The sequence below is a fragment of the Sprattus sprattus genome (assembly GCF_963457725.1).
Source record: "Sprattus sprattus genome assembly, chromosome: 18".
NCBI lineage: Eukaryota > Metazoa > Chordata > Actinopteri > Clupeiformes > Clupeidae > Sprattus > Sprattus sprattus.
In genome coordinates, this window is record NC_137916.1 from 15,022,616 (window position 1) to 15,049,026 (window position 26,411).

The following is a 26,411-nucleotide window of genomic DNA, read 5'->3' on the forward strand; positions in this document are numbered from 1 at the left end:
GCCTTATCTGGAAATCCCACCCAAATCCTCACCAGTCCTTTCTGTGCTATAAGCACTGGAATCGTGGGCTGTTCTATGATATTAAAAGCAGACCCTTTCCCAGCTTGTGTGCCAGTGCTCTGCCGGCAACCTCAGGGCATTCTGGCTCAGCGGTCGCCCCGTTGGCCCGGTGCTTCCGCATAGAAGCCCAAAGAGACCTCATGTTACCTGCTCGTCTTCCTTAGTTTACATGGATACGGAAAAATCCTGTTATCCTGAACAACACAAATCATCTCCAGGATATCTCGAGGATTTACTCACATTTCTTTCCCAAACCCAAACAGTACGCAACGAAGAAAGTTAATTGAAATCTTTGAATAAATGAAGGTACAGAATATTAATTCAATATTCTGCATTTCAAGTGGACATTGAATAATATTACTGGATTACAAGAGCTTGCCTGAAAAACAATGGCATGGCCTGCTTGTGTCAGATGTGATGGGAAAATGCTGGAGGTCTTGGCTATGGCTGTTTTCTGAGCTAGACTGCAGTTGCTGAAATGTGTGGGCTGATGTCCCCACTGCAAAACCCTGAACAAACAACAGCCATTTTTATTCATTGACTGACTCAGTTATGGAGTCTGTCCAAGATATTTGGGGTAGATCCCATTAACCATTTGAGATTTTTGAGGTCAATTTTTACTGTCCTACTCACATGAAAGTATGCAAAATGAATATCACTCATAATAAATCTGTTTTTATGAAGTGCTTGAGAGTTTACATCCACAGTTTTGGTTCAGTAAGTTGACTGGGGAACGCGTTTTGAAAAGGAAACAGGAAACTTGTTGGTGATTATTTCAGTTTGGTTATCATATTGCTTCTGAATTCCTTCTGTTATACAAATCATTAATTTCCCCTTGTAGGCGCAGATAGTAAATCACGAGAAAAACAAGTGCAGAAAGGGAAATATTTTGGAATTACATTTTTAAAATATTTTTCACTCTTGGAAAGCTTTGGTAGATGAGCAGGTTTTACGCTGGTCTAGGATCAGAGAATGAATGCTACAGTCATCCAACTCCATTCCTGAGATGCAACAGAAGGAATGAGTGAGTAGGAGGCTCCCACCAAACTCAATCAATCCTCACGGACAGTCAAAGCGAACCTTAACCTTTCACACAAGGGCTGCCACCATTCACTGGGATCACAGATGACCCCAGACAGATACGACACAAAATCAAGGATACGTCCCACAGGCCGCTCATTGTTACACATTAAGGACGCCGTTGGAAATGAATTACATCAATGTAGGTGATGAATGACAGCTAATAGCCCTCTGTGTCGGGGGGCGAGAACCACTCTACAGCTACTGTTCACTGGGAACCACCATGCAAACCACATGCTGCTCTCATCTGAGACTGGCACACATGGTGACCAGCAAAATACAGACAGCAACACATTGTAATTTACATCTCTACACAGCCTCATATTATGTGTAAATATGTGAATAAATATTTAACAGATATGTGAATTTAAGTGTTGGTACAGGGGTTTGGCAGCGTCTTCCCCATGTCACATAAAACGTGCGTTACTTGCCTTGTCAGTGTATTTTTGACTACAGAGTTGGAATGTTCCTGACTCTGGTCTCATGCTCTTCCAGATGGGCACGGGCAGGAAGTGAACGTGGCAGGGAGCGGCTCTCGACAGTGCTTCTACGACCTCTCTCCTAACAGCCAATACGAGATCAGCCACTACAGCCAGCTGCAGGGCCTGGAGGGGCCTGCGGTCACCACCACAGACACCACACGTACGCAAAAAAACGCTCCCCTCTCAGACTCTCACTCATCAAACTGTTCACTTCCCTTTCCCAACCACAGAAATAATCCACAGCCCCTAAATCTCTTTAGCATACATGACTTCGAATAATTTATGCACATTTTGGGGATTTTTCACCTCCTGAATTGATCATAGTAAATCCCTGGAGTTTTCAGCAGCATGCTTTAATCCTTGTGCGTGTATGTGTCTGTGAGATATCATTATGGTTGTCTGATTTAATGTATTTATTTTTCTCTGTCTGGCAGTTCCTGCTCCCACGCAGCCTCCAACCACACCCCCCACGACCATCCCCCCGCCCACCATCCCTCCTGCCAAAGAAGGTGAGCGATTGGAAGAGAGGCCCCAGCTGCCTCTCCCACAGGGCTGGGTCAGCTAGAGCACAGGCCTGGGTGAAGTGTGCCCTTTTCCAAAAGCAGATCTCTGGTGACAGCTGACCTTTCTCAGTGTGGAGAAATCCATACATAAATGGTGTAAAAATCACTCACTGTAGATCGTCACACTGGCCAAGGATAAACTATTTTTGAATAGAACATCAATACAAACACAATACAAACTGCAATAAGAGATGTAGTACTCGATTGCATACGAAAACCCTCCAGAAGTGATCAAACATGCATGCAGTGAATAATATGATCCACCATTGGTAGATATAGACATTGTAATATATAATCAAATGTAAATTGAACATTGATATTAGTTCAAAAAGGTAATAAAAAAGCTAAAATCCACCTGCGCAGTTATCTCATTTTAAGTGTTTATTGCTATTCAATGGTAGTACCATTGGAATGAAACAGCATTTGACAGTAGGGGAACATTGCTAGCATCTGTGAATTTGTTAGTGACAATTGATTTGTAAACGTATAAAAAGATATCAGTGTCCCTCCTTTCTGGGAGACTGAAAGCACGTTTGGTGGTAAATGCATCCAAACCATTTCCCAAGCCTGAGATATTCAGCTCACACATCCAAGTTCGGCTAATTTAAAACAGTAGCTTGTTTACCCAGAGCTTGCTAGCCGTTGTTCAGCTTGGTTTAGATTGACCTGGAGGCAGACTGAGCTTTGTGCTGTAGCACCTGTTTGAGTGCTGCCAGAGGAAGACAGGGGAGGGAGAGAAACATGCCGCCTTAATGAAGGACTCTCCGCTGTGTGTGGCTGCGTGTGACAGCACCAGGAGAACTTGTGAGAGAGTCTGTCATTAATCAGAAGCTGCCTGTGCGAAGCAGTTAGACAGGGAGAATAATGACTTTCTGCTTCTCCCTCCCCTCCATCACTGTCACCACCCCAGTTTGTAGAGCTGCCAAAGCAGACCTTGTCTTCCTGGTGGATGGCTCATGGAGTATTGGAGATGACAACTTCCAGAAGATCATTCGTTTCCTCTACAGCACGGTCGGATCTCTGGACGGGATTGGTTTAGAGGGAACACAGGTAAAAAGAAATTCATGCCATTTCATTTTTATTTTCCTCCTTTCACAATTTTACACCACATCCTATTATATAAATGGGAAACTGATTGTTGTGTTCCCAGTACTAATGTTTATTATAGTCAAGATGACATGTTTATATTCTTATGTTTTTTTTCTTAATAACATGCCAGCTGAATAAAAAGGAATTGTAGAGAAAAATCTAAGTTAAGCTCGGTAGGCGAACAGGACTGCTGACTGATAGTCATGGGAAGAGATTGATTGTGTTATTGATAATATTGATCAATGTATGTTGCTATGGTACAGTATATTTATTATGTATTTGTAAGGAATTCGAAATTTCTGTTGCCAAAGTTGTAGGATACTCAACTTCTCTCAACCTCTTCTCTGTAAACAAATGACACTAAAACAAAGAAAATGTCATTCCCATACCATGAAGCATTTACGTTGCATGATCATCATTATTCTGACCATGGTTGAAGCATCTCAATTGTATTGCCTATTTTCAGGCAGACAGGAGGAGCTTGTGGTGGTCTAAGATTCTCTCCTGCAATACAAACTATTTAACCCAGTCCCCAGAGAAGCCATTAAGAAAAATAAATAAAAAATAGCTCTTGTCTAGACACGGTGAAAAAGGACTCATAGATCATCATCAAGTGTCCCCATCAAACTGGCCAGGACATTCAGAAGTGGAGCTCTCGAATGAAGAAAGCCACATGTCCAGATCTATTAATTAGATGAGACTCAGGCAAGATGGAACTAAGCCACATAGCATTGCTTAGTTAGTACAAAGAGACGCAGTAACTCAGAGAGACAACGGTAAATGGATAGGCATGAAAGCCCACAGCTGACCACCAGCCTCCCGGGGGAGGGATGAAGAACTGAGGGAACAGAGAAGTGCTGGAGGAATAAAAGTCTCCCAGGGAGAGATGCATTTACACTGGGTTTAGCCAGAAACAGGAGAACAAACCATAGAAAGTGATGAAGACTCTTTTCTCTAGCTTACTCTTTCTTCTTTCCTTCTCTCTGTCTCTCACCCTTGCTCTCTATGATAGGTTGCCATCGCACAGTTCAGTGATGATGCCAGAACTGAATTTAAGCTCAACTCCTACAGGGATAAAGAGTCTTTGCTGGACGCCGTTCAGCGCATTTCCTATAAGGGAGGAAACACAAAAACAGGTATGTACCGTTTTACTAGACTCCCTCCTCTTCCACTGAGGGAAAGGTCCAGGGAGGGTTACTGGGAGCAGGTGTGTTTGCTCAAACCAAAAAAGTAAACCTGGATCATTTGCTCAAACGGCAGCCTCCTGTGCCCGGAGTCGAATCAGAAAAAGAACGAAGAAATTACCAACTACCTCCAACCCTACAAATCAAATTAGTCTTTTAAAGCATGATTTCTTGAGAATTGTGTTGTTCTTGTACTACAAAAATAGCCCCCCCCCCCCATAGCTGAGAAGCGTCTCTCCCTCTTAGGCTTATTGCTTGCAGCCACCCCTCGCTGTGTTTCTGTGGGCAACAGATTGACATGCAGCCCCTCCTCTGGACGAACCGCTTAATCCCCTGACTTCACATGCCTTTGGTGTGACATTCTACGTGTGTAAATGCACACACATGCACACATACACATAACATTACATACTCATAACATTGCATACTCAAATACACCTGCGTGCACACACACACACCTCCTTACACACAGACACATTTACAACACAATTTGTCTGCTACTGCACCATACATTTATTCATTAAGGCTTTAGCTTGCTGTCTGATTTCTTTCCGAAATGGGACGGAGAGTGATTGATTTGTGGGCACAGAGAGTATTAAAATGTAATCCCTGCTGTGTTTCATATAGTTCTGCTCAGGGGAGAAAAGAGCAGCTCTGGGTGATTGGTCTCCTTCCCTGCTTATATTAAACTAGAAAGGAGAAACAGAGACTTTTCAAACCACGATGTAAGGGAATGATTAAAATGTCAGTGTATTACGATCTGCGGATGAGAGACCCGAGGCGGATTGCATAAAACTGGTTTAGACTAGTCTTAAATTTTAGTCTTCTTCTTAATTGGCTTCTTTGAAAAATGTATTTAACATTAAAAGTAAGACTCCATATCCCCCAGGCTAACTTTTATCGGAGTACTATGTTGCCATGGAAATAACCGACTGAGCTAGTCAGTTCAGCTAGTTGCATAAAAGTGGCTTAAATTGCGTAGGCTTAGAGAAAGGATCTTAAAAGACTGTTTAAACCCACTGGAAGTCTTTTGTGACCAATAAATAAGTAATGGAGAGGCCAAGATTTCAGTACAATTTTGGAAAGAACATTTTACCTTGAGGAGCATTTCAGGCCTGCTATCTCAAGAAACTGTAGTGTTGTTCCACTGCTTGCCTAGTTTCAAGCTTTTTTACCACATGAAGTTTCATAAATGCAGCTGAATACTTAATTGGCGTGCAGCGTCAACAGCGTCCAGAACCATTTATCAAGTCAACGGTGTCCAGAACCATTTATCAAGTGTCTTGAGACTTATAGACTTCCTCACAACTATCCAACAGACATCTCTATTTAAAATAAAATGAAGATAGATTTTTTTACCATTGCTGGATTTCCAAAGGTCGTAGGAGTGATTGATGGAACACACATTAGGGTTCAAGCACCCCTGACCAACACAGAAAAGGCCTCACAGGTGGTACTTGGCTGCTGTGGCAGCTGCTTAAACCTGTATTATTATTATAACTATTAATACAAATAATAATCGATAATAATAATAATCATAATAATACAAACATTTAAAGTGTTTAAATAATATTATTGCGCCATTAAAGAACACACTTCTTGACATTGAATTACCAGGGCCACATAGATAGATGATTTGCTACAGTCAATGCTGTACGGGGAGACCATTTAGCTAGCATAAGCTAATTGGCTCTTAAGCCATGCATGCAAGTACTGTAACACTGTGCCTCACTTTCTTTCCAGAAACCAATTCTGTTGTTCTCTTCACTTTTGTTTTTGGACCTCCTCCTTTGGTGGGATATTTATGCTTAAATGAAATGCTGAAATAGGGACTGGACCCAAACATAAGATACATAGGCTAACTTGAGACACAACAAGGAATCTTTACTTAAAATAAACAGGATTTCAGGGAAGAGCCAAACAGGGTGTGAACATAGAAAAAACATCAACAGATCAGGAACTAAAGAAACACAAAGGTTTAAATACACAGAGAAACTTATCAGGAGAAACAAACCATTGGAAGAAAACAACGAGGGGCAGGTGAAATCAATGCAAACGTGCAACGGGCTAACAAAGGAGGTAAGAAGAACCAGGTGAGGAGCGTAGATTTAGACAAAGGCACATGACAGGGTAAACAGAGGAGTACATGATTAACCAAAGAAGTTAACGAAACACACATGACTAATACAAAATAAAAGTCCAAAACAAGGAACAGACAGAAACCAGAATGTGACGAAATATGCCTTGTTATTTGCATTGTAATCGCTGAATTTGTTCATTCAAATAGACTTTGCTGCATTATATTCTTCCAAAATGAAAAAGAAAACTTTGCAGAGTGCCCACTGGCCATGTTGTTCAGACTTGCTCAGTGTCTTACTTGTCCCACAATGCAGTGCGAATTAGCCTGTCTCACTAAAGACAGCCGTGAGCTTGTTTTACGCTTAGGCATCTATAGTTAGTCTGACTGACTGTTAGTCTGGCTATGTTTATGCAACTGGGTCTGGTTCTCTCCAGCTTCACTTGGCAACAGAGAAGAAATCTTTAAGACATTTTTAAAAGATTCTTTGTTGTGTTTTTTTTCTGCACATTTGGGCTCAGTTGGGGGCTGTGTTACATCTCACTGGTTTTCTGGAGCACTTTTAACAACTCTGCCCTTTTTACGTGCCATTGGGCAGGCTCAGGCAGCTGAACCTGACTCAAGGGCACCTTGGGATTGTGGGTCTGAAATATAGTTCACGTGGGTGGGAATTGGGACGTTTCTTGATTTACGATCTGGTCGTTGTGTGTCCGCAACCTTTAGTCCTGTGGTGAGTGGCACTCGCCTCATCCACCAGCCGCCCCACCCACTGATAGAGGACACACACTCTCTCACATTCACACGCAGATGGCATTTTATTCCAGCGCTGACCCCCAGCTTAACCTAATGAAGTTTTAACACACATATAAACCCAAACCAAACACGAGGGACTTGTGATGGTGTGTGTTTGTGTGAGTGTTTTCACAGCTCTGTTCATCGTTTGTCTTGCCTGGCAGTCAGTGTAATAGCAGCACAGAGACAGCTGGAGGAATTGGTGAGGCGGTGCTTCGGGGCCCTGTAGATTAAATTTACTGACAATCCATCGCATGCAGTGCAGCTAGCCGCGCACAGATCCATTCAGCTCCATATTTTATTCAGTGTGTGTGTGTGTGTGGGGGGGGGGGTGTATGTGTGTGTGTGTGTAGTGGGGGGTATGTGTGTGTGCATGCGTGTGTGGGTGTGTTTAGTGGGGGTGTATGTGTGTGTGCATGCGTGTGTGTATGTAAGGTGCATTGACCTCCATGTGAAAGAGAGATGAAGCCCAACATATTAGACAGAGAATATAAAATGCAAATGTGGAATTGGAAGCACACAGAGTGAATACTCCATGACAGGGTTGTTTTATATGATGAGACTGCTGAATAGCTGTGTGTGTGTGTGTGTGTGTGTGTGTGTGTGTGTGTGTGTGTGTGTGTGTGTGTGTGTGTGTGTGTGTGTGTGTGTGTGTGTGTGTGTGTGTGTGTGTGTGTGTGTGTGTGTGTGTGTGTGTGTGTGTGTGTGTGTGTGTGTGTGTGTGTGTGTGTGTGTGTGTGTAGGCAGAGGCTTTTAGCAAGAGTTGTAATTGTTAAAGGAGTGAAAATTGGTGCATGACCATGACGCCATATCTTATTTAAATAGCAGTAAAGTCTACACACAGTAATCACCCTGACTATTTAAGTCGCTCGTAGAAGTGGAGTTCTATGGTTTACAAATTGCAACCTTGTGTTTAATGTCTCCATAAAACCAGACGCCTGACAGATTGGTTCTATTTGTTTCTGCTCTTAACACTTTGAAATGAGTCAGGACTACAGAATCTTGACAGAAGGGTTTTACTCCCTACAGTGCATACTAATACGCCTGGTTTGGAAGGTAACAGTGAGCTCCTGCTCCTGTGTATCGTGTGTGAGCCACACCCTAATGTTGCCCCTGCTCTTGCCCCTCAGGTCGGGCCATGAAGCATGTGAAGGAGGCCATCTTCACTGAGGAGGGCGGCATCAGGAGGGGCATACCCAAAGTGTTGGTGGTACTTACTGATGGACGGTCCCAGGACGACGTCAACAAAGTCTCCAAGGAGATGCAACTAGAGGGTATACTAAGGAGGGACTTGTTGTTAGCACCTTCTTACCATCAATACTCAGGCCCTAGTGTTCGATAAAAAATCACTCAGAATATATATTATGAATTATAAAAATAATAATAATAAAATATAAAGTTAAGTGTTGCATTTGAATAGTAATAATATGGCTCTAATACGGCTCTTTGTTCCATAGTTGTGACATATATTTAAACAGTTTAACATCAATCGTTTTTTTCTAAATACTTGGCCTACTGACAAGTTCGTAAAATGTCAGTGAAACCGACAGCTGGGTGGCATGGCTTGAAATTGAACTTACAATCTGCTTAGCACCCAGAGCCTTTAATCGGGAAGTGAAGTTACTTGTTAGAGTTATATTTCTTATGAAATATGGGTCAGTGCCGTTGTTCATTGCTGGAAACTGTTTGTTATATAAAAAGCATTTGTAGGAAACCCAAATTAGTGTTTGTTCAATGTATTGTAGTGTGAATTGAATGATTATTTCTATGATATTGTGTCTGTGTGGATGGTCCACAGGCTACATCATCTTTGCCATTGGCTTTGCTGACGCTGACTATGGTGAGCTGGTGAACATGGCCAGCAAGCCCAGTGAGAGGCACGTGTTCTTCGTGGATGATCTTGACGCGGTGAAAAAGATCGAGGAGCAGCTGATTACGTTTGTGTGCGAGGCTGCTACTGCCAGTAAGTGCCCTCTGTCCTTGCAAACACACAGCGAGTTCCTTATAGTGATTAACAAAAAAAAAAGTATGTATGTATGTAAAGAAAAGTATGTATTGTATGTAAAACCATCTATGCCGTCTATACTGCATATGTAAAAGCAATGAAAAATGTACAGTATGCACTCAGGCGACTGACATGGTCAGGTAATAAAATGGTTGCCTCAGCTTGGTTTTAATCCCCTCTCTCATTCTCCTGCCTTCCCTCAGCCTGTCCATCCCTTCTGATGAGTGGGAACACATTAGCAGGTAAGCCTCTAGGAAATTAGCAGGAAATCATCCATGCGCTTCTTACCATGCAATGAGGTGTAACTTCCTGCAATGAGTGCAGAAACCCGTCAAATACAACTTTTATTACAGATGAACACCCCAAAGATGCATACAGAAAATGCTGAAATTAAGATGCTGTAGTTGATGTCATTAAGTCCTATCGATTCATAGGATGCCACACAGTGAGTGTTTTTACTGGCCCTTCCTCAAGTGCTTCACGCCCACACTCCGGCTCCAGCAGCTCTGGCGGTCTGTGTGCTGGGTGAAAGCCTTTGGAATCAGACGGCACCTTCCTCCCGAGACAGGCCCCTTGAACCGGAGCCCTGTTTGAAGGCTAAAGCCTGAATATTCCACAGTCAATATTAAACAATCCAATCTCTACATTTGCATGTTGACTCTATCTCCCCGAGTGCGGAGGCGTGAGCTGTTTGGGCTTTGGGGGTGAAGATAGACTAAAACCGGCCCAGTGTTTCTTTTCTTAAGGAGACGTGGCCCCAGCAGATCTCGTCAGAGCCCCGGGCGCCCCGACACTGCCAGGTCTCCGCTCTGCTCGGCTGATCTAAAGTTCCCCATCCTGCGCCGTGCCAGCGCACTGCTGCTGCTGCTGAATGATGAATGAGAGTGTAATGGCGATAAACACAAACCGCGCTGACCCCTCCTGTTGTTATGAGAGTTCTCACATCGCACATGATTGCTAAAGATAATCACGCTCCATCCCACATCCAGTGATTTTCTTTTCTTGCATACAAAGTGTGTGCTGACTTTCTTGAAAAGTGTAAGGTTGTAGAATGTTGAGTTCAATGTCACTGCGTTTAAATGATGCGTGCCTAATCCTTATTGGGGAAAAAAAGAACGTGTTGTTTATAGATCTTTCCACATTTTCTGTGGGGTGTTTGGGTGATGGCTAGCAGAGGCGGGTCATTGCTCAGCCCCTAATGAGCAGCCCCATGTGTTCATTGTGTTGATGTGTCTGCCTGACTGTGTGACTGAGCTGTGCGGACCTGCCCCTCAGGGTTCCGCATGATGGAGATGTTCGGCCTGGTGGAGAAGAGCTACAGCAGTGTGGACGGTGTTTCCATGGAGCCGGGAACCTTCAACAGCTTTCCCTGCTACCGTCTGCACAAAGACGCCCTGATATCTCAGCCAACCAGGTAGCGTTCCTGCCACACACTTCTTTCACACACACACAAACACACACACACACACACACACACACACACACACACAAACGCACACACACCTTACATGTATTTATAAAGGATCCTCATGTATTGGTTTCAATTTTTGATTCATCATCGTTACTATAGTTATTATTCTTTCAAATGTAAAGGTCTAAGGTTAACTGTGAGATGTGTACTGTGAAAACACCCAAGCAACTGAATTAGTTGTAACAAGAGGAAAACGATAGTGGAAAATGGTGCAGTGTACACAGTTCCTGAGTTCAAACACACACACTGGCAGCCACAGCAGAACAGTGTCTGGGTAGCTCTGGGCAGCTCCCTCTCGTGCTGGCAGATTCCTTCCCCCTAGTCACATACATGATAATATTTAACTTAGACCCTCTTTCACAGGCGTATGAGAGACATGATGTTTTAAACTTGAATTATTTCAGCGCTTCTAAATGGCTTTATATAGCTTCTTCCAGATACCTCAGCTCTTTCTTACCACGAATATGCGCATCATGTTTGCTTGGACATAGGCCACTGTCCTGTTTTAGAGCAACATTGATAGTAATTCAGATCAACAATTTATAAGTAGATGATGACAAAAACTTTTAGTGTTTATTTTAGTGATTTCCTTGGGGTAGTTCTGGGCGGAAGTGGTTTGACATGGTGATGAGTAATGAATGTTGAGCAGCAGCTGACTACCTCTTCTATGTCGCCATCAGATACCTCCACCCTGAAGGCCTACCCTCAGACTACACACTGACCATCCTGTTCCGCCTGCTCCCTGACACCCCGCAAGAGCCCTTTGCAGTGTGGGAGATTCTCAACAACGACAGCGAGCCCTTGGTGGGCGTGATCCTGGACAGTATGTACATAAATGTTAAATTTTTATAGCTTAGCAGAACATACAGCTGACTTATGTCCAGTAAACTCAAGTTAAAAAGCTCAAAGTTGAAGGTGATCTCTTTTACACATTATTTCCATATTTGCTCCTGAATCCAGATGGTGGGAAAACGCTGACCTTCTTCAATCATGACTACAAGGGAGACTTCCAGGCAGTGACCTTCGATGGCCCAGACATTAAAAAGATCTTCCACGGGAGTTTCCACAAGGTTAGTGCTGGGCTACTTAAAAGCAGGATGTCAACACCACAGGTGCCAGACGTATCAGTTGACCGGCACAATCTTTCAAAACACTAACAGATTGGTTTATAAGACATAACACAGATGCATGATACTCATTGATGTTAGGGTGCTGGTGTGACACAGCATGGCTGTTGTGGAGTTTACATCATTACATTATCAGATAGATATAACAGCCAGCCAGGGATACACAACTGGATTCTTTCATAAACAAGGCACAGCTTTCAAGCCTAGTTAACACGGAGTCGAGTTTGTCTGCGTCCGTGCTGAAACTAATACAGATAGCCCTATCATTTAGACAAACACTCTCTATTCACACTGTATCTGCAACGATTCGAATCGGGGGTAGAAAGTGAGTAGATTTGAATCGGTACGGGGACTGGTGTTCGTGTGCACCAATTCACGCAACCTGATGATGTCATTGTCCCACGTGATAGTATCACGTCCTCCAACCAATATATATAACACTTGTTGTCTCTCTACACTCATGGTGTGTCTCGAACTCACTCTCATTAATCCAGCCTACTGATTTTTGTTTAGCCTATTATCTTGATCTGATTCTTTTTATCCAGACGTTACATAACTTTCATGACCACAAATATAAATTGACCAGCGATTTAATTTGCTTTTTTGTTCATAAATGAATGTAGAATGGTCGGAGCAAAGCCTCATGGGAAATGGGATGACAGACATGTCATGTTGCACTCTTCCAAACTCTTTATTATCAGACAATAGAAAATATCATTCATTTTTGCATAACCTTTAGATAACCTATAGATTTTTTCACGTTTTTTCCGTTGTCTGTAGCAGCGCTAAAGCGCCACCAACAGGCGTGGGATATGTACTACAGCCCGTTCATCCCAATCGGGTGGGTATGTGTTTACGCAAATCTCTCGTTACCAGGCGCCATCCTTCCGCAATTAAAAGATTCGATTCGTGTGAAAAATGAACACGATTCAGTGAATCTAGGCTCAGTGTAAACTTGGCCTCAGACTTCACCTCCCCTCCCCTTTGTCTCCCTCTCCCACCCCCCCATTAAGACTCTAGCAGGAAGCCGTCTCTCACCCCCCCCACCCCCCCACCCCCTTACACACACCTCCACATCATCTCTGTGTTAATCTATTCTGAGCCTCTCTGTGTGTGACTGCAATGCTAGTCACCCAGTGAGTGTGTTTCTCCTCAGCAGACGCAGGCGACAGGGCTGTGTGTAATGCAGCTGCTCTCACATCAGTGTTCTTTTGCCATCGCTCAGGGTGTCATCCGGGATTAATCCCAGCGTCCTCACAGGGTCACACACTGCTGTCTGGAAACGGATGCTCTCACCTTGACATTATTACACCGCTTGTGAGGGTGTTATTACAAAATCCCTCATGTGCCTCAGCTTTTTCCTTCTATAGCGAGCAATTATTCTGACTTGGGAGTTTATAGAAATTGGTCTTTTATCAATTTGAATAGATAGTTCACCCCAAAATGAAAATTAAAAATGAGTTATCCAGCAAAAAATGAAAGGGCAGTATTTATTTGATAGTTCAGAACAGGAACTTTTTAGATGGTTTCCTTGGGGTTCTTCTGCCACGGAAGTGAAAATCTAAAAACAGAATTGTCATTTTGAGTGAGCTATACCTTCAAGATATTCCAACATAGCACACACTGTTATATGTTTTTCATATATAGTGCTAGTGATATTTGCAATATCTTTCAAAAACTCAAGCCTGAGCCTTTGATCCATGGTTAAGAATTAAAGTAGCATACGTCTACATTTCTTACTTATGTTGCACGGGGCAGCTCAGGTTGATTACATTTATGGTAATTCAGATGATGGTAAAGGAATTAAAATTCTTGTTGGAGGAAGTTTTCTCAAATAGTAATATGATCAAGAAATGTATATAGACATTGGTGTACATTGCTGCAGTGGAGCAATATATGTTATGTTTCTGTTTTTGTCCGAAAGGCCCCTCTGAAGCAGACAAACAAGACTAGTTTGTGTAATTCCACTGTAATGATGTAACTGTTTAGTACATTTGACAATCCACCCTTTACCTTTTTTATATATTCTTCACAGTTTATACTCTTCACGCTTTAAAAAAGTGGTGGCATTGTATCTTGTGACGAAACAACATTAGTTAATAGATGCTAATGTGTCAAGGTCTACAAATGGCATGTACCAATGGCTGTAAAGAAGATGGACAGCATAGCGTCATGCACTTACGTTCTGAGGAAATAAAGCCTTATTTGGTTAAATCTCTGCCACTTTTACATGTCCTCAAGTGGCTTCACTTTTGACTGAGTGTATGCTGTCCTTTGTTTATGGGCCATTCTACCGAATTCGTGTAATATGCAGTCCCTCAACAATAAAAACTATTTACAAAACAATTAGGTATTTAGGAATAGATATCTACTAAGAAAATGTTATGGTCTATATAAACCCAATGCATTAAATGAGATAGTGATAAGCTAACTTTATACAAAATAATCATTTATAGGGTACTTTCTATTGGGAAGTAGCTGTCCCCAACCCTGACATCTAAATTTCAATGCCTTTAAATAACACTTTTCAAATTTTTTAGATTTTTTTCAATGATTTAATTTCAAAGATCTTTTTGATTGGGTTGGAACAGAACATGGAATATTTAGATTTATTGTGGGTTTAATTTTTAAATCAATTAACTATACTCAAAAAATCATGTCCCTAGTTTTCATGTCACTACCGAAACACAAGAGTTTTAGTCCATTGGCTGAGCCTGTGTTTTAGCCACAACCCTGCATTTTTTACCATGCAGTGACACTGCATCCCTGTCCCTCATGGTTGAATGGTAAGTAGCTAAATCCCATAGTTTTTACATAAATGTGTTCCAAAGTCTGAAAATCGACGTGTAACCTTAAGAATTGTCACTACCGAACACATGTTTTCTTCAATTAAGTAAACCTTTTGGGGTTTCATGCAAAATCTTATGTTTGTATGTGTGTACACCTCTTCAAAGATTTGTTTGCAAGCCGTGTGCTTGCTAGAATTCTTTATTTATCCTTAAAGTTAGCTAGAATTGTCCCTACCGAAACAGTCACTACCGAAACATATGGTAGTGACCAGATGATTCAGTAGTGACAAAATGAATGGTAAGTAGTTCAATCCCATAATTTTTAAATAAATGTGTTGTTTGGACTAAAGGGCGGCCCAGACCACCTTTTGGAAGATTTTGGGAGAGAAATGAACATCCATCCAACAGTGCAGTCACTACCGAAACAGTGCAGTCACAACCGAAACAGATAAATTGAACTTGAAAATTTGGTAAAAATTTCATTTTTATGGATTTCATTGTGAAAACCTTCAAGAAATATTTGTAAAAATACTCTGCAGAGAAGGGAAGGAAACACAATCTGAACAGGTCAATAATAACCTTTTTTTGCTATAGTAAATGTGATGTTTCGGTAGTGACAATTTTTGGAAGAGGAAAAACATTCCAACACATTCTGAAAATACAATATAAAAATTGATTGTTCTTTTACTTGATATGTGTACTTTAGATATGGTACAATATACATACGGACAAAGTTTTGGGAATAAAACATTAAAAAAAATCTAAATATTCCCGACTTGACTTTGCACCAATTCGGTAGAATGGCCCTTATACAGTACAGTCCTTGGCAGGTATTTAGACATCAGTTTGGCACCGCATATTTTAGTCATTGTGGAACATGGAACTTGCTGCCAGAGGAATTGTATGAGAGAGGCGTATAATGAGCAGGACACTAGGGTGACCTAGAGGCCATGAGGCATCTTTCTGTTTATGACAATACAATGTCAGCCAGACATGTCAAATGAACAAATCTGCTTTCACTTCATATCGCAGCTTGAGGAACTGAAAGTGTTGTCTAAAGATAACGGTGCTGTAGCTGTTGGCCGAGTGTGTTAGAGATTGAGACGTGCTCCCCTAATGATAACTCCCATGTGACGCCTGAATAATTGCCCAGGAATACAGTAGGGAGTGATTCCTTATGTCCGTATCATGATGATCACTGGGAGCAAAAAAAAGAAGTGAGGAAAGCTATCCCTGATTGGAATCATTTCTTCACTTTAAGCGTTGTATTCTTTTATTTGTGTCCTGTATTTATAATTGAAACAAACTGCAATGGTGTTGCTCTTATTGCTTTGTAATGGAAGTCAAGTCTTTGCTTGGGAGTAATGAGAAGCATTTTTGCCCTCTCCTCCTCCGTGGATGGGCTGGACTTGGAGCTTATCAGACTGCAGCTGAAACCCATTTCCCAATGTAAACTTGGAGGGCGATACTTACCATCCCGCTCACTGCTGACCTCAATAATACCATGCAGCTCTCCTGCACTGTTATGACAGTTTTTAAACAAACCCTGGGCCTGGGGAACAAAAACTTTTATAATAATGTAGGTTCCAGAGATGCCGATATACCGCCTTCAGTTTTCTACTTACTTAAGTACTTGGTAACAGACACACCTATGTTTATACTTACTGATGCTATTAAATTGCTGACTGTATTTGGGTCAGACAGTTTAGTGGTCTGAGCATCATTCTAATGCGTGGGTGTCAGATGTTGGATAAGTAGCACTGTCTTTCAAACCGAAAGAGACTGGATGAACTGAGAGATTGTAGAGAAAAAGGAAAGAATGATTGGAGAATGATTTATGCTATTATTGCATTAAATGAGTTATTAGACCCACCTTCCAAACCCTCAGGCGTGCAGCCGGTGGACCAGTGAAGATGCCAGTTGTAAATTATTTGCTGGTGTTAGATGTTCTGACTAAAGGCTACAGGAGAAGTTGTTGGTGTGTTGTTTTGCACTAAGCTAAGATTAACTGTCTACCTCCTGGTATTTTAAGTAACATTTCCTTTGTGGTATGGTAGGACTGGAGGTCAGGCAATTATATACAGCAAAGGATTGAAAATGAGATAAATGTTGAATATTAGGATCTATTCTCAAATGCTGCTAGTGCTTGGCAAGGACTAGTTTGAGACCTGACAAGGATCTGTACCTTGCAGGATGGTTGGGGGACCAAACCTTATAGTCCCCCTGGCAATATTTCTTGAGTAGCCTGTACATACTTTTACCAATGTAGCAGAACAGTTATATGGACTAAATGAACATTCCATAACACAGAGTGTAGAAGTGTAGTGAACTCTGCATTTCGTGACACAGAACTATAAATGTTGGCTTAGGACATTTATTATGTGGACAGAATTACTTTTGAGTACGAAATTAGTTGTGAGTGAGAAGGGTCATTCAGTCTTCTATCCACAAATGGACAAGTGGACTGAATGTTAATGTTGTTTTGTTTTGCATCACAGCAGTTACTTGGTTTCATAATGAACTTGGGCTTTTTGTAATCCAGAAGGTATTTAGCCCATAAACGAATGTTTGTTACACTTGGCACCCCATTTAGTGAGGTCATCTGAAGCGCTTGCACACTCCTATTAGTGATGAGCCATGACAAGTTAATGGTGAATAATTGGGCCTTTCTGCACGGCCACCACCGTCATTGCACAAGGAACTTCCAGTGTCATCAAGTGTATTATTGAATGGTTAATTACATGCTAACACAAGCTCTTGTATCAACTTCTCTGTATGCAGAGATTATGCTGTTATGAGAAAGAAACAGTGTCATCACAAACTGAGTTAATCCCTTCTCTTTGCAACGACCTTCATTGTCAGACATTTTGTTAGACTTTTGTTTCTGGATGTTTAAACAGTCACGCAACTACACTGATTTGCCAAGCAAAAGGACTTTTTAAACTGATCCTGGGACAGCCCAGTTGACGGTGGCACACACTATGGGCTGTTTGATAAACTGCCTGTTTCTCGTATATTAAAAGACCAGAGAGACACAAAAGGCTGTCACTGCATCAGGGTGAAGAATTGGATGCAATAGGGTGCAGTAACCTACCTCATTGCCAGCTACGTAGACTCAGAGAGAGGAAAGGAGAGAAAAATGTTAGAACTCCAAGGACATGCAATTTATAAACAAACAAACTACCAAACAGATGAATTGCCCAAAGGCGTTCAGCATGGTAAAATAGATGACCAATGTTTCTTTCTGTAGCAGACTTGTGAGAACTTGTGTAGCAAGAGAGAATGGCACAATACTTTAGTGTGCGACGGGGCCAAATCATGCTGGTAATGAAACTATCTCTAGATTGATTAGGACGTTGCCGAGAAGAGAAGCAGCTCTGGACCTGTCTTTTTTTATTTTATTTGAATACATTCAACAGGGACAGTTTAAGATGGAGCCAAAGACTAGCTTCTCGTCGGTGGTGCTTTGGCAGGTGGATGAAGACTAGGGAAATAACACCCTGGGCTCCACCTTGAGTGTGTTGACATTCTGGCCATCAGCACACTTGAATTAGAGCCGTGTATTTATTTATTTACTAACTTTCTGCTGCTCAAGTTTCTGTGTCCATCACATCTTTACACACTTTAACACTTTTTTATTTTATCTTATCACTCCTCAGCTTCCACCGTTTATTATTGAACAGGTACACCTATACAGCCTTTTGATACACTCATCAAATGATTGTCCAATACATTAATCACCTGTTAGTATAAGCACCAGTGTGTCTTCTGACACAGATGAATTAAACAACCCACCTGAATTAAACCAGGTGGGTTGGCTGACGGAAAGCTACACTTTCCCATGAGCAGTTTCATAAATCTGACACACACACTTGCATGATATAATCTCTATTTACACTGTGCAGTTATATTACAAAAGCTCTGATTGTTAGCAGAGTTTTGTGCTATTGGTTTTATACACCCCACAAAGGTAGTGGCTCCAAAAAATGTAAAACAGCATCTAATGACTTGACCACAGTTGTGTGTTAGTGGATGTGTGGTTTACAGACCAGTCAAAGCCATTCCACCCAAGCTGCTGACCGTCTCATACTTATAGAGTAATACACCTGCCTGCGTTATGAGGTTTAGATTGGTCTCATTGTTCCCTTCTCAAATATGGCAGGCCCGGCCATAAGTCCCTGACGCCTCCGGCATGCAGACATACAATCAGAACCCACTGGGCTGTAGAAAATGAAGTCTGAGGCAAAAAAAGCAATTAAGGAGCAGCCGTGTCTGTCAGAGTCATTTCAGAAAGCAGAACTTTGGGCTGTTTTTTCACGTCAGCATGTTTTTTTTTTTTTTTGCATTGACCAGGCTGGCAAACGCATCCACCTGACTTGAGTTAAGCTTCTTGTTCACCCCGGCACAGTAGGTGATCCTGTCACTGATACATCAGGAGTATTAAAGAGCTTCTGCAGAGTTTGACTTCAACTGAAGTGAAGCAGATGTAGACCTCTTTGTGTGCGTCATCCTGGACAGTGTTGAAGATTCGTTTTTGATTATTCTAAAATAATAATTTTCAAGAAATAATACTTATTTTATGTAGGTGTGTAAACATATAATACAAATCAACATCTCGACATACTTAAGCAATGTTAGTGTGCTTGGCCACATGTCAAATTTAACCCATCTTACTTTTTTTCCCTTCTTAGCTACATGTGGCCATCAGCAAGACTGCCGCCAAAGTGGTGATCGACTGCAAAGTGGCGGGGGAGAAGCCCATCAACGCTGCCGGCAACATCACCACAGATGGGGTGGAGGTGCTGGGTCGCATGGTGCGCTCTCGCGGAACACAAGACAACTCAGCACCGGTGAGACCGAGGGGGAAAGAGGGAGAGGAGCGGGTAGAGTTTTGGGCTTGTGTCCCCTAAACAGAGTAGACCTTAACATCCCTATGCTGCATGGGAGAGGGAGTAGAATCTAGTGTTCTATGTTTTATACATTGTTACGGGGATAGTGGGAAGCTGAGTGCGGTTTAACACTGTGAAAAGGGCAGGCAATGTCCTCCAAATGAGATTCAGTTCTTAAATGAGGGGCACACAGTGGGCCTGCAGAGAGGACGTGTGTCTTCTCGTCTCCAGCCTGGCCTTCTCCCACAGGCTGGCCTCTGGCGTCCTAAGCACAGAGCTGGGTTTGTGCCTCCGAGGAGGCCCATCCAGCCTGAAAGGTCACAGCAGGAGGGGGCTGTGAGGAGAGGCCTTTGTCTGAGTGGAGTAATTACATCCTGATGGATCCCTTGCTCCTTTGCAAAGGACTAAATATTTCACATTTTCCCTCTGAATGTGAATTGATGTGGAATGAAATTAATAGTATCTTGGTCAGAGGCGATGGTGGAAAATTGGGAATGGAGATTGTTCCATTTCTATTTGCCATCACTGCAGTTACCCAATTGCTCATTGTTATGGCACTTAATGGATCCTCAAAAATCTTCACTCACCATTTTCCACTAAACGAGACTATATCAGTTGATTAGACGCCATAATAGCAGACTTGAATTTGATTTGATCAGCAGTCAAGAGGTCAAACCTGTTGGATACAGCCATTGAATCCAGATGTACAGTGTATGTAAAGTGGCACTTACTTTAAAATGTGTCCTATTATTATCAGTACTGTGTGTCTTATTATCATTACAGAGTAAGAGTGGATGAAATGGACATGCTTTTACATGAAAGACAGTAATTTGTGCAGTTCATGAAGTGTGTGTGTGTGTGTGTGTGTGTATGTGTGTGTGTGTGTGTGTGTGTGTGTGTGTGTGTGTGTCTGTGTGTCTGTGTGTCTGTGTGTGTGTTTGTGTGTGTGTGTGTGTGTGTGTGTGTGTGTGTGTGTGTGTGTCTGTGTCTGTGTCTATGTGTTTGTATCCATCAGTTCCAGCTCCAGATGTTTGATATTGTCTGCAGTACATCATGGGCTAGCCGGGACAAATGCTGTGAGCTTCCTGGCCTGGTAAGAACCCGCCCCCCAACAAAATTCAGTGACCTATAGACAACCCTTTCAGACAAACTGGCATGCTAGTTAGCAATGAGTGGTCTAAGTTTGGACCTTTTTTTGTTTTGGCTTTAAGGCTGAACCTGCCACCAAGGACTGTAGCAAATTGCTAAAATAAATCAAGTGTTGATATATTCACATTGAATTCCCCAGTATCCCCTGTTTTCATACAAAGTCATTCAGCATTTCATTAGAGTAAATTCTCAATGTGATCGACTACATTGAACTGCAACAGGGGACTGCAGAACATTGAAAATTACATTCAGCGGCCAAGTGATTGACATAGTTGGATTTCATTTAGCTGAAATGGGAGATGGGAGACGTTTTTTGGCAATATCAATGATATCATCACACATCAAATGTTTAGACATACCTTTGTTAGAAAACTCTACAATCTTTCTTAGGAAACCATTTTAGCCTTAAAGGACTGTGGACCATTTGGAGTCTGACTGCACAATCTGCTTTTATTTGAGAGTCAAATACAAGAGTATAAATATAGGGTACAGAACACAGGCCATCTGCGCAGTATTTTCATTTGCTAAGATGTTTATACACCTTGGGCAGTCTGGTGAGCTTCAGGGGCTCCAGCAAGGGCTCCAGCACGGGCCCCTGCGGTGAGACAGATGAATCAGGGGCCTAACGATCTTCCACAGCTATGCCTCACCTGCTCTCTCCACAGTGTTGGGGAAAGTGAAACCGAACCCCTTTTATGAAACAGGAGAGACATTTTTCAAAGCAGAATGACAGCTCTTCAACAAATAATCCAATTAGGCAGCCTTGTAAAACAAAATAAAACAGAAGAAGACAAATATTGAATTGGCCAGGTGCAAATCTGAGAATATTTCTGCAAGATCATGGCAAGATTTCTCTCAATTTTATTAATGTTGGTGAATTCAGAGAGCAACTTGTTAAAAAGCTTGTGTGAGAAGAGGATTGAACTGGCATTTGGATGTTGATGTATTTTTATTTACTTTACCAGAGAAAAGAGGAAGACTGCCCAGCAATGCCCCATGCCTGCACCTGCTCCCAGGACAGCAAAGGTCCCCCTGGTCCGTCTGGTCCACCGGTAGGTTTATCACTCAACTCCTTTAACCATTATACTTCTATGGAACTGAAATCTACTAATTGTCTTTATATTCAAGGCACAGTTAATTTATCTTGGGTAATCTCACCTTTTGAAAGCATTTCAATACCAGGTGAAAATAATATATGCAATATATGCAGTTCAGTATTGGTCACTTGCACCATGATATCATTAGCCGGGGTAGCTAGTTGCACTACATGGTGCCGGCTTTCCCACCACTAGATATGTCAGCAGCATGAGCTCTGAACCCCAGTTACTCCATCCATCAAAGAAGGGAGGCTTAGCTGAAGGTTGTTTTGTCATTTCTCTGCTCACTACTCTTGAGTCTAATGGAGAGTTCAGGTCTGCGCCCACAGGCACTCTGCTCGAGCTCATTTGAGAGCTCTCATTTCCAAAGCCCCCCTCTGTGAGTAAGGGATGGATGGTGCGTTGGTGGAGATGGACTGTGAATAAGTCTGGTCTGGACCGTTGCCTTAACACGTTGCAAGCAGAGCTCCATAGGGCTCTCGGGGAAAATGAGCTGTTTTAGAGTCAGGATTTGGTTTGTGTGAGAGGTATGTAATCCTAGATGTATCCCCAAGGGATTCTGTTTTTTTTTTTACCATGGTGGTAGTCAGGGAGTTAATGAAATGGATATTGATTTATCTGAATCTGTCTCACACTGTTGGCTCACAGAGCCAATCAGCAGTCTCAGATCTCAGGTAGGAGCTGACCATGAGTTAGAATTCTTATATTTCATGATTTACTTTTTATTATTTCTGTAAACAAACAGTAAATCACTACTGTCCCTAGCAGTTTTGTTCAGTACTATGAAGGGCAGTATTGATAAACAATATATTTAGCGTTTTTTTGTGTGAATACGTACATCGTGTCTAGCAAGTCTTGGGCATATGGTATTTCACATAAGGTATATTTCAGGTGACAGTCAAGGTCATATGGAGAATCATCTGTATCACATTTTAAATTTGGTTCATCCATTATACGGATTTTAATCTCTTCAGTGAAGATTGCTTTCCATAGAAAATATGCTGATCACATTGCCATACCCAGCTCATCTCCCTTTTATTAATGTGACTTTGATTAGTGATTTCACACAGATCAGCTGGGAGGTACATCTCATCAATCACACAGTCCTCGCAGTGCTGCATCCAGCCAAGGGAGCTACCGTACTGTGTCCTCTGTGTTTGCCCAAACCACTGCAGGTGGAACACAGATGCAGATGATGTAGCATTAGCATATATCTGAATGTTGACGTGTCTTGTCAGCACTGAATTCTGCTGATCACTCTTGCATTGTTGCATGAACACTGACCTTCCCATGAGCACAACAATGTGAAGAGTGTTCCTTTTGGTGTGTGCAGGCTTTTTTGTCCTTAGAGTATCTTCTGCTTTAAGGATTGTCAATAATAATAATAAAATAATGATGTATTTTTCATTATTATTTGTATTCATTTGTACCATTTAACAGAGTCCATCCATACCATCTTGCATTTGTGTGTGAGCATATATTTGTCTGTGTGTGTGTGTGTCTGTGATCATGTGTATGTGTGTGTATGAATTTGTCTGCCTTGCAGGGTGGTCCTGGTATCAGAGGTATGCGAGGTAGTCAAGGAGAGGCTGGCTCAACGGTAAGTTGAAATTGTCATGCTCATCACACGTCATTACACCGCATCACATTAGAGAGGCCACCCATGAGAGCGGGCTTTCGTCTCCAGGGCCAAGTTTGAGTTTCCGATAAAACAGCCCAAAGACAACCGCCACGGAAGTGGGAAATTCACAAGTATATACAATGGATGTGTTTGTACCTCTGTTGTTTTTGGACATTCCAACTGTTTGCATATGCTGTGCAAATCTCAGCCTCGCTTGCCTGGCCAGCGCTTACCATCATGCCCAAAACGGGTCTTTGAATGCTTAATGGGTTTCATTCGAGCTTATTTGCACAGGATTACCCATAAGCCTTTGCTTTGTTTTCCCAGTTTTCCTGTAGTCAGCCTGTGTGCCTTTGCTCTTGTCTTCCATCCTTAATCTTGATTTCCGTACGCTGGAAAACAAAAGTCACAACAGATGTGCCCATGCATGCTCAGAAACACTCAGTACCCTGCTCCAGAAAAAGCAAACCCCTTTGCAGACATAATCTCATTTTGATTGCATGGGCAGTGGGCAAACTCAATCCCACTGGGGTCCCCAGAGCACGCGGGTTACACATGCTAGCATAGTGCTTTTCTCGTCATGGTTATGAATATTGTGTGTGTATTGTGTGTGTGAGAAATGCTAATGTCAGAATCCTTGTTGGGGTGACAGTCTGCCAACTTTAGCCAATAAGCACTATATAAACAATTTAAATAACAAAAGGACAGAAGACAGAGCAGAAAACATGCTACCAAGAAATGGAATTAAACACACTGAAATGCAATCCAGACATCGGATTGTTTTCCAAGTCATCCAGTGACAGCAAAACAATACCATGATTTTTTCCTTTTTTTTTAGCATAAGTACAGTCAGGGTGGCATTGCTATTCTTAAAATAACTTTTGTGCCATTTGGAAATACAATGCAAGAAACGTCAAAAATGTAGTAGTAGCTGTTGCATATTACCCAATTTGGGGTAAAGAGGATATAAATGAATACAACTTGCATTATTTTACTTCCCTCACTATTTCCAGACGACTTATTAAAAGAGTGAACTTCACTTGTAAAGTGTATGCACAGTAGTATGTCAGTCGTCAAGACACAATTACGTATGGCTTGCATCCCCTCAGCATCATGTTAGGACTGCTATTTAGTAGTGTAGTAAAGGGAGTCACTTGTCTTGGCTAATGACTGAATGTACTGACAGCTGAGTTGATTCGCTTGACATGACCCTCTTGTAATCTGTCATTCACTGCCCTGAGCTTACATGGGACAGTTGTCACTTGAAGCTTGAATTTAATTTAAAAATGCACTGGCAGCTCCAGAAGTAAGCCTGTGCATGCAACTGTTCTATAAAATAGGTTTGATTGTCTGGTTTCTAAGAAAATTTCCATTGTGAGAGGATGTTATAACCGCTAATAGGATTTTTAAACAGCATAAGAATGTTCATTTTCAGGGATCTCAAGGGCCAGCAGGAGAGATGGGTCCAGCTGGCCAACAAGGACCCCAAGGCCCCCAGGGGCCGAGTGGAATGTCCATTCAGGGACCTCTGGTATACAATACATTCACTCATTCATTAATTCACTTATTCACTCACTCATTCACTCACTCATTCACTCACTCATTCACTCACTCATTCATTCATTCATACATTCATTGCGCAATTAAAGTATGTTCTCATATTTTCTTTTCCTTCCTTTATAAATGTCCTTTCACTTGGAAAAATTACCCCGGAATAAACAAAAATCGTAAGGTTTGTACAAAATGAAAGGGCAGAGTAACCAAATCCCTTGCCCTCTCGTTCTCTTTCTCTGACACAGGGACCCGCTGGGGAAAGAGGAGAGAAAGGTGAACTGGGCCCAGCAGGAGTTCAGGTAAAAGCCCAAAGAGAGTGCATATCATATGCATACCACTAGTGAGAGAGGACCAGCACCTTCATTAGCATAGGCTCTTAGAGTCTTCATCTGCTTTTGTGCTGCTGGACCATCCTGGAGTTATAATTACAAACGTGTCATGAGGGCTGCAGCGTCTCTCTCTCTTTTTCTTTCTCTCTCTCTCTCTTTGTTGCATCTTTCTTTGCCTCTCTCTTTCAGTTCTACCTCTTTCTGTCTCTCTTTGCCTCTCTCTGCCTCTCTTTGCCTCTCTATGTTTATCTCTCTCTTCCCCTCTCTCTGCCTCTCTCCCTCATTCTCTCTCTCAGTGGTTGGTGGTGAGACAGTGTGATTAGTGGAGGGAGATAAGGTTCCCTGAGGCTGCTAACAGATAGGTCTATTCCTGAGTCACTTGATTATTGACAACATCTCCTTACTGTGTGTTGACTATAAACTAGATTAGCCAGATTCCATCCTGGGATTTGTATGGCAGCATGTAGAGTCATTAGGCAGCATTGGAGGTTCAGTCTACTTTATGTCTGTACATAATGAAAGGATCCTGAGGTTGCCTGCTTCAGAAAGAGAGACAAAGACATATAGATAAAGAAAAATATTTACTGACAAAATACTGTAATTGAGAGGTAAGGAACCATTGAATGAATACGGTTGCCAGATTTATATGAAAACAGGGAGGAATTTTGACCGTCATACTTTGAAATGACATAAAAGATTGAATTCGGAACTTCCTGAATCCCATAGCCAGGTCTCTTCAGCCCCTCTCAAAAATGTCTCAGGTGCGTGTAAGGATAAGCAAACCCTCCCCTCCAACTTAACATCAATCTGTTATTAAGTTTTAAGAGATGTTGTGCTAATGATTTTATGTGTCTTGGATGACAGCTTTGTTTTTGAGAGAGAATGGTGAGTTGTCTGATGTGAAACCAGATTACGGTTCAAAGATCAGCCTTGGGGCTGTTTCCTCCTTCAACATAAAAGAAAGGATGAGCGAAATCCAAAAGAAAGCGAGAAAGAAAGAAAGAAAAAGAGAACTGGTCTGTTTGCCAACATACACATGGCTGTGCCAGCATA

The 26,411-nt window shown here is 42.0% G+C and overlaps 1 protein-coding gene across 1 annotated transcript in view; it reads left to right on the top strand.

Annotated features, from left to right (window-relative positions):
- Nucleotides 1-26,411, top strand: part of col14a1a (collagen, type XIV, alpha 1a) — a gene marked incomplete at both ends in the record, with an annotated part of 77,123 nt that overhangs the window by 38,456 nt on the left and 12,256 nt on the right. The window contains 16 exons of the mRNA XM_080856173.1: nucleotides 1,636-1,782; nucleotides 2,057-2,131; nucleotides 3,096-3,235; nucleotides 4,287-4,410; nucleotides 8,458-8,601; nucleotides 9,126-9,290; nucleotides 9,536-9,574; nucleotides 10,608-10,746; nucleotides 11,484-11,626; nucleotides 11,764-11,873; nucleotides 19,411-19,569; nucleotides 20,624-20,701; nucleotides 21,723-21,809; nucleotides 23,401-23,454; nucleotides 24,911-25,006; nucleotides 25,275-25,328. Coding sequence (XP_080712299.1) covers nucleotides 1,636-1,782; nucleotides 2,057-2,131; nucleotides 3,096-3,235; nucleotides 4,287-4,410; nucleotides 8,458-8,601; nucleotides 9,126-9,290; nucleotides 9,536-9,574; nucleotides 10,608-10,746; nucleotides 11,484-11,626; nucleotides 11,764-11,873; nucleotides 19,411-19,569; nucleotides 20,624-20,701; nucleotides 21,723-21,809; nucleotides 23,401-23,454; nucleotides 24,911-25,006; nucleotides 25,275-25,328 — 1,754 coding nt within the window. The remainder of the gene's footprint in view (nucleotides 1-1,635; nucleotides 1,783-2,056; nucleotides 2,132-3,095; nucleotides 3,236-4,286; nucleotides 4,411-8,457; nucleotides 8,602-9,125; nucleotides 9,291-9,535; nucleotides 9,575-10,607; nucleotides 10,747-11,483; nucleotides 11,627-11,763; nucleotides 11,874-19,410; nucleotides 19,570-20,623; nucleotides 20,702-21,722; nucleotides 21,810-23,400; nucleotides 23,455-24,910; nucleotides 25,007-25,274; nucleotides 25,329-26,411) is intronic.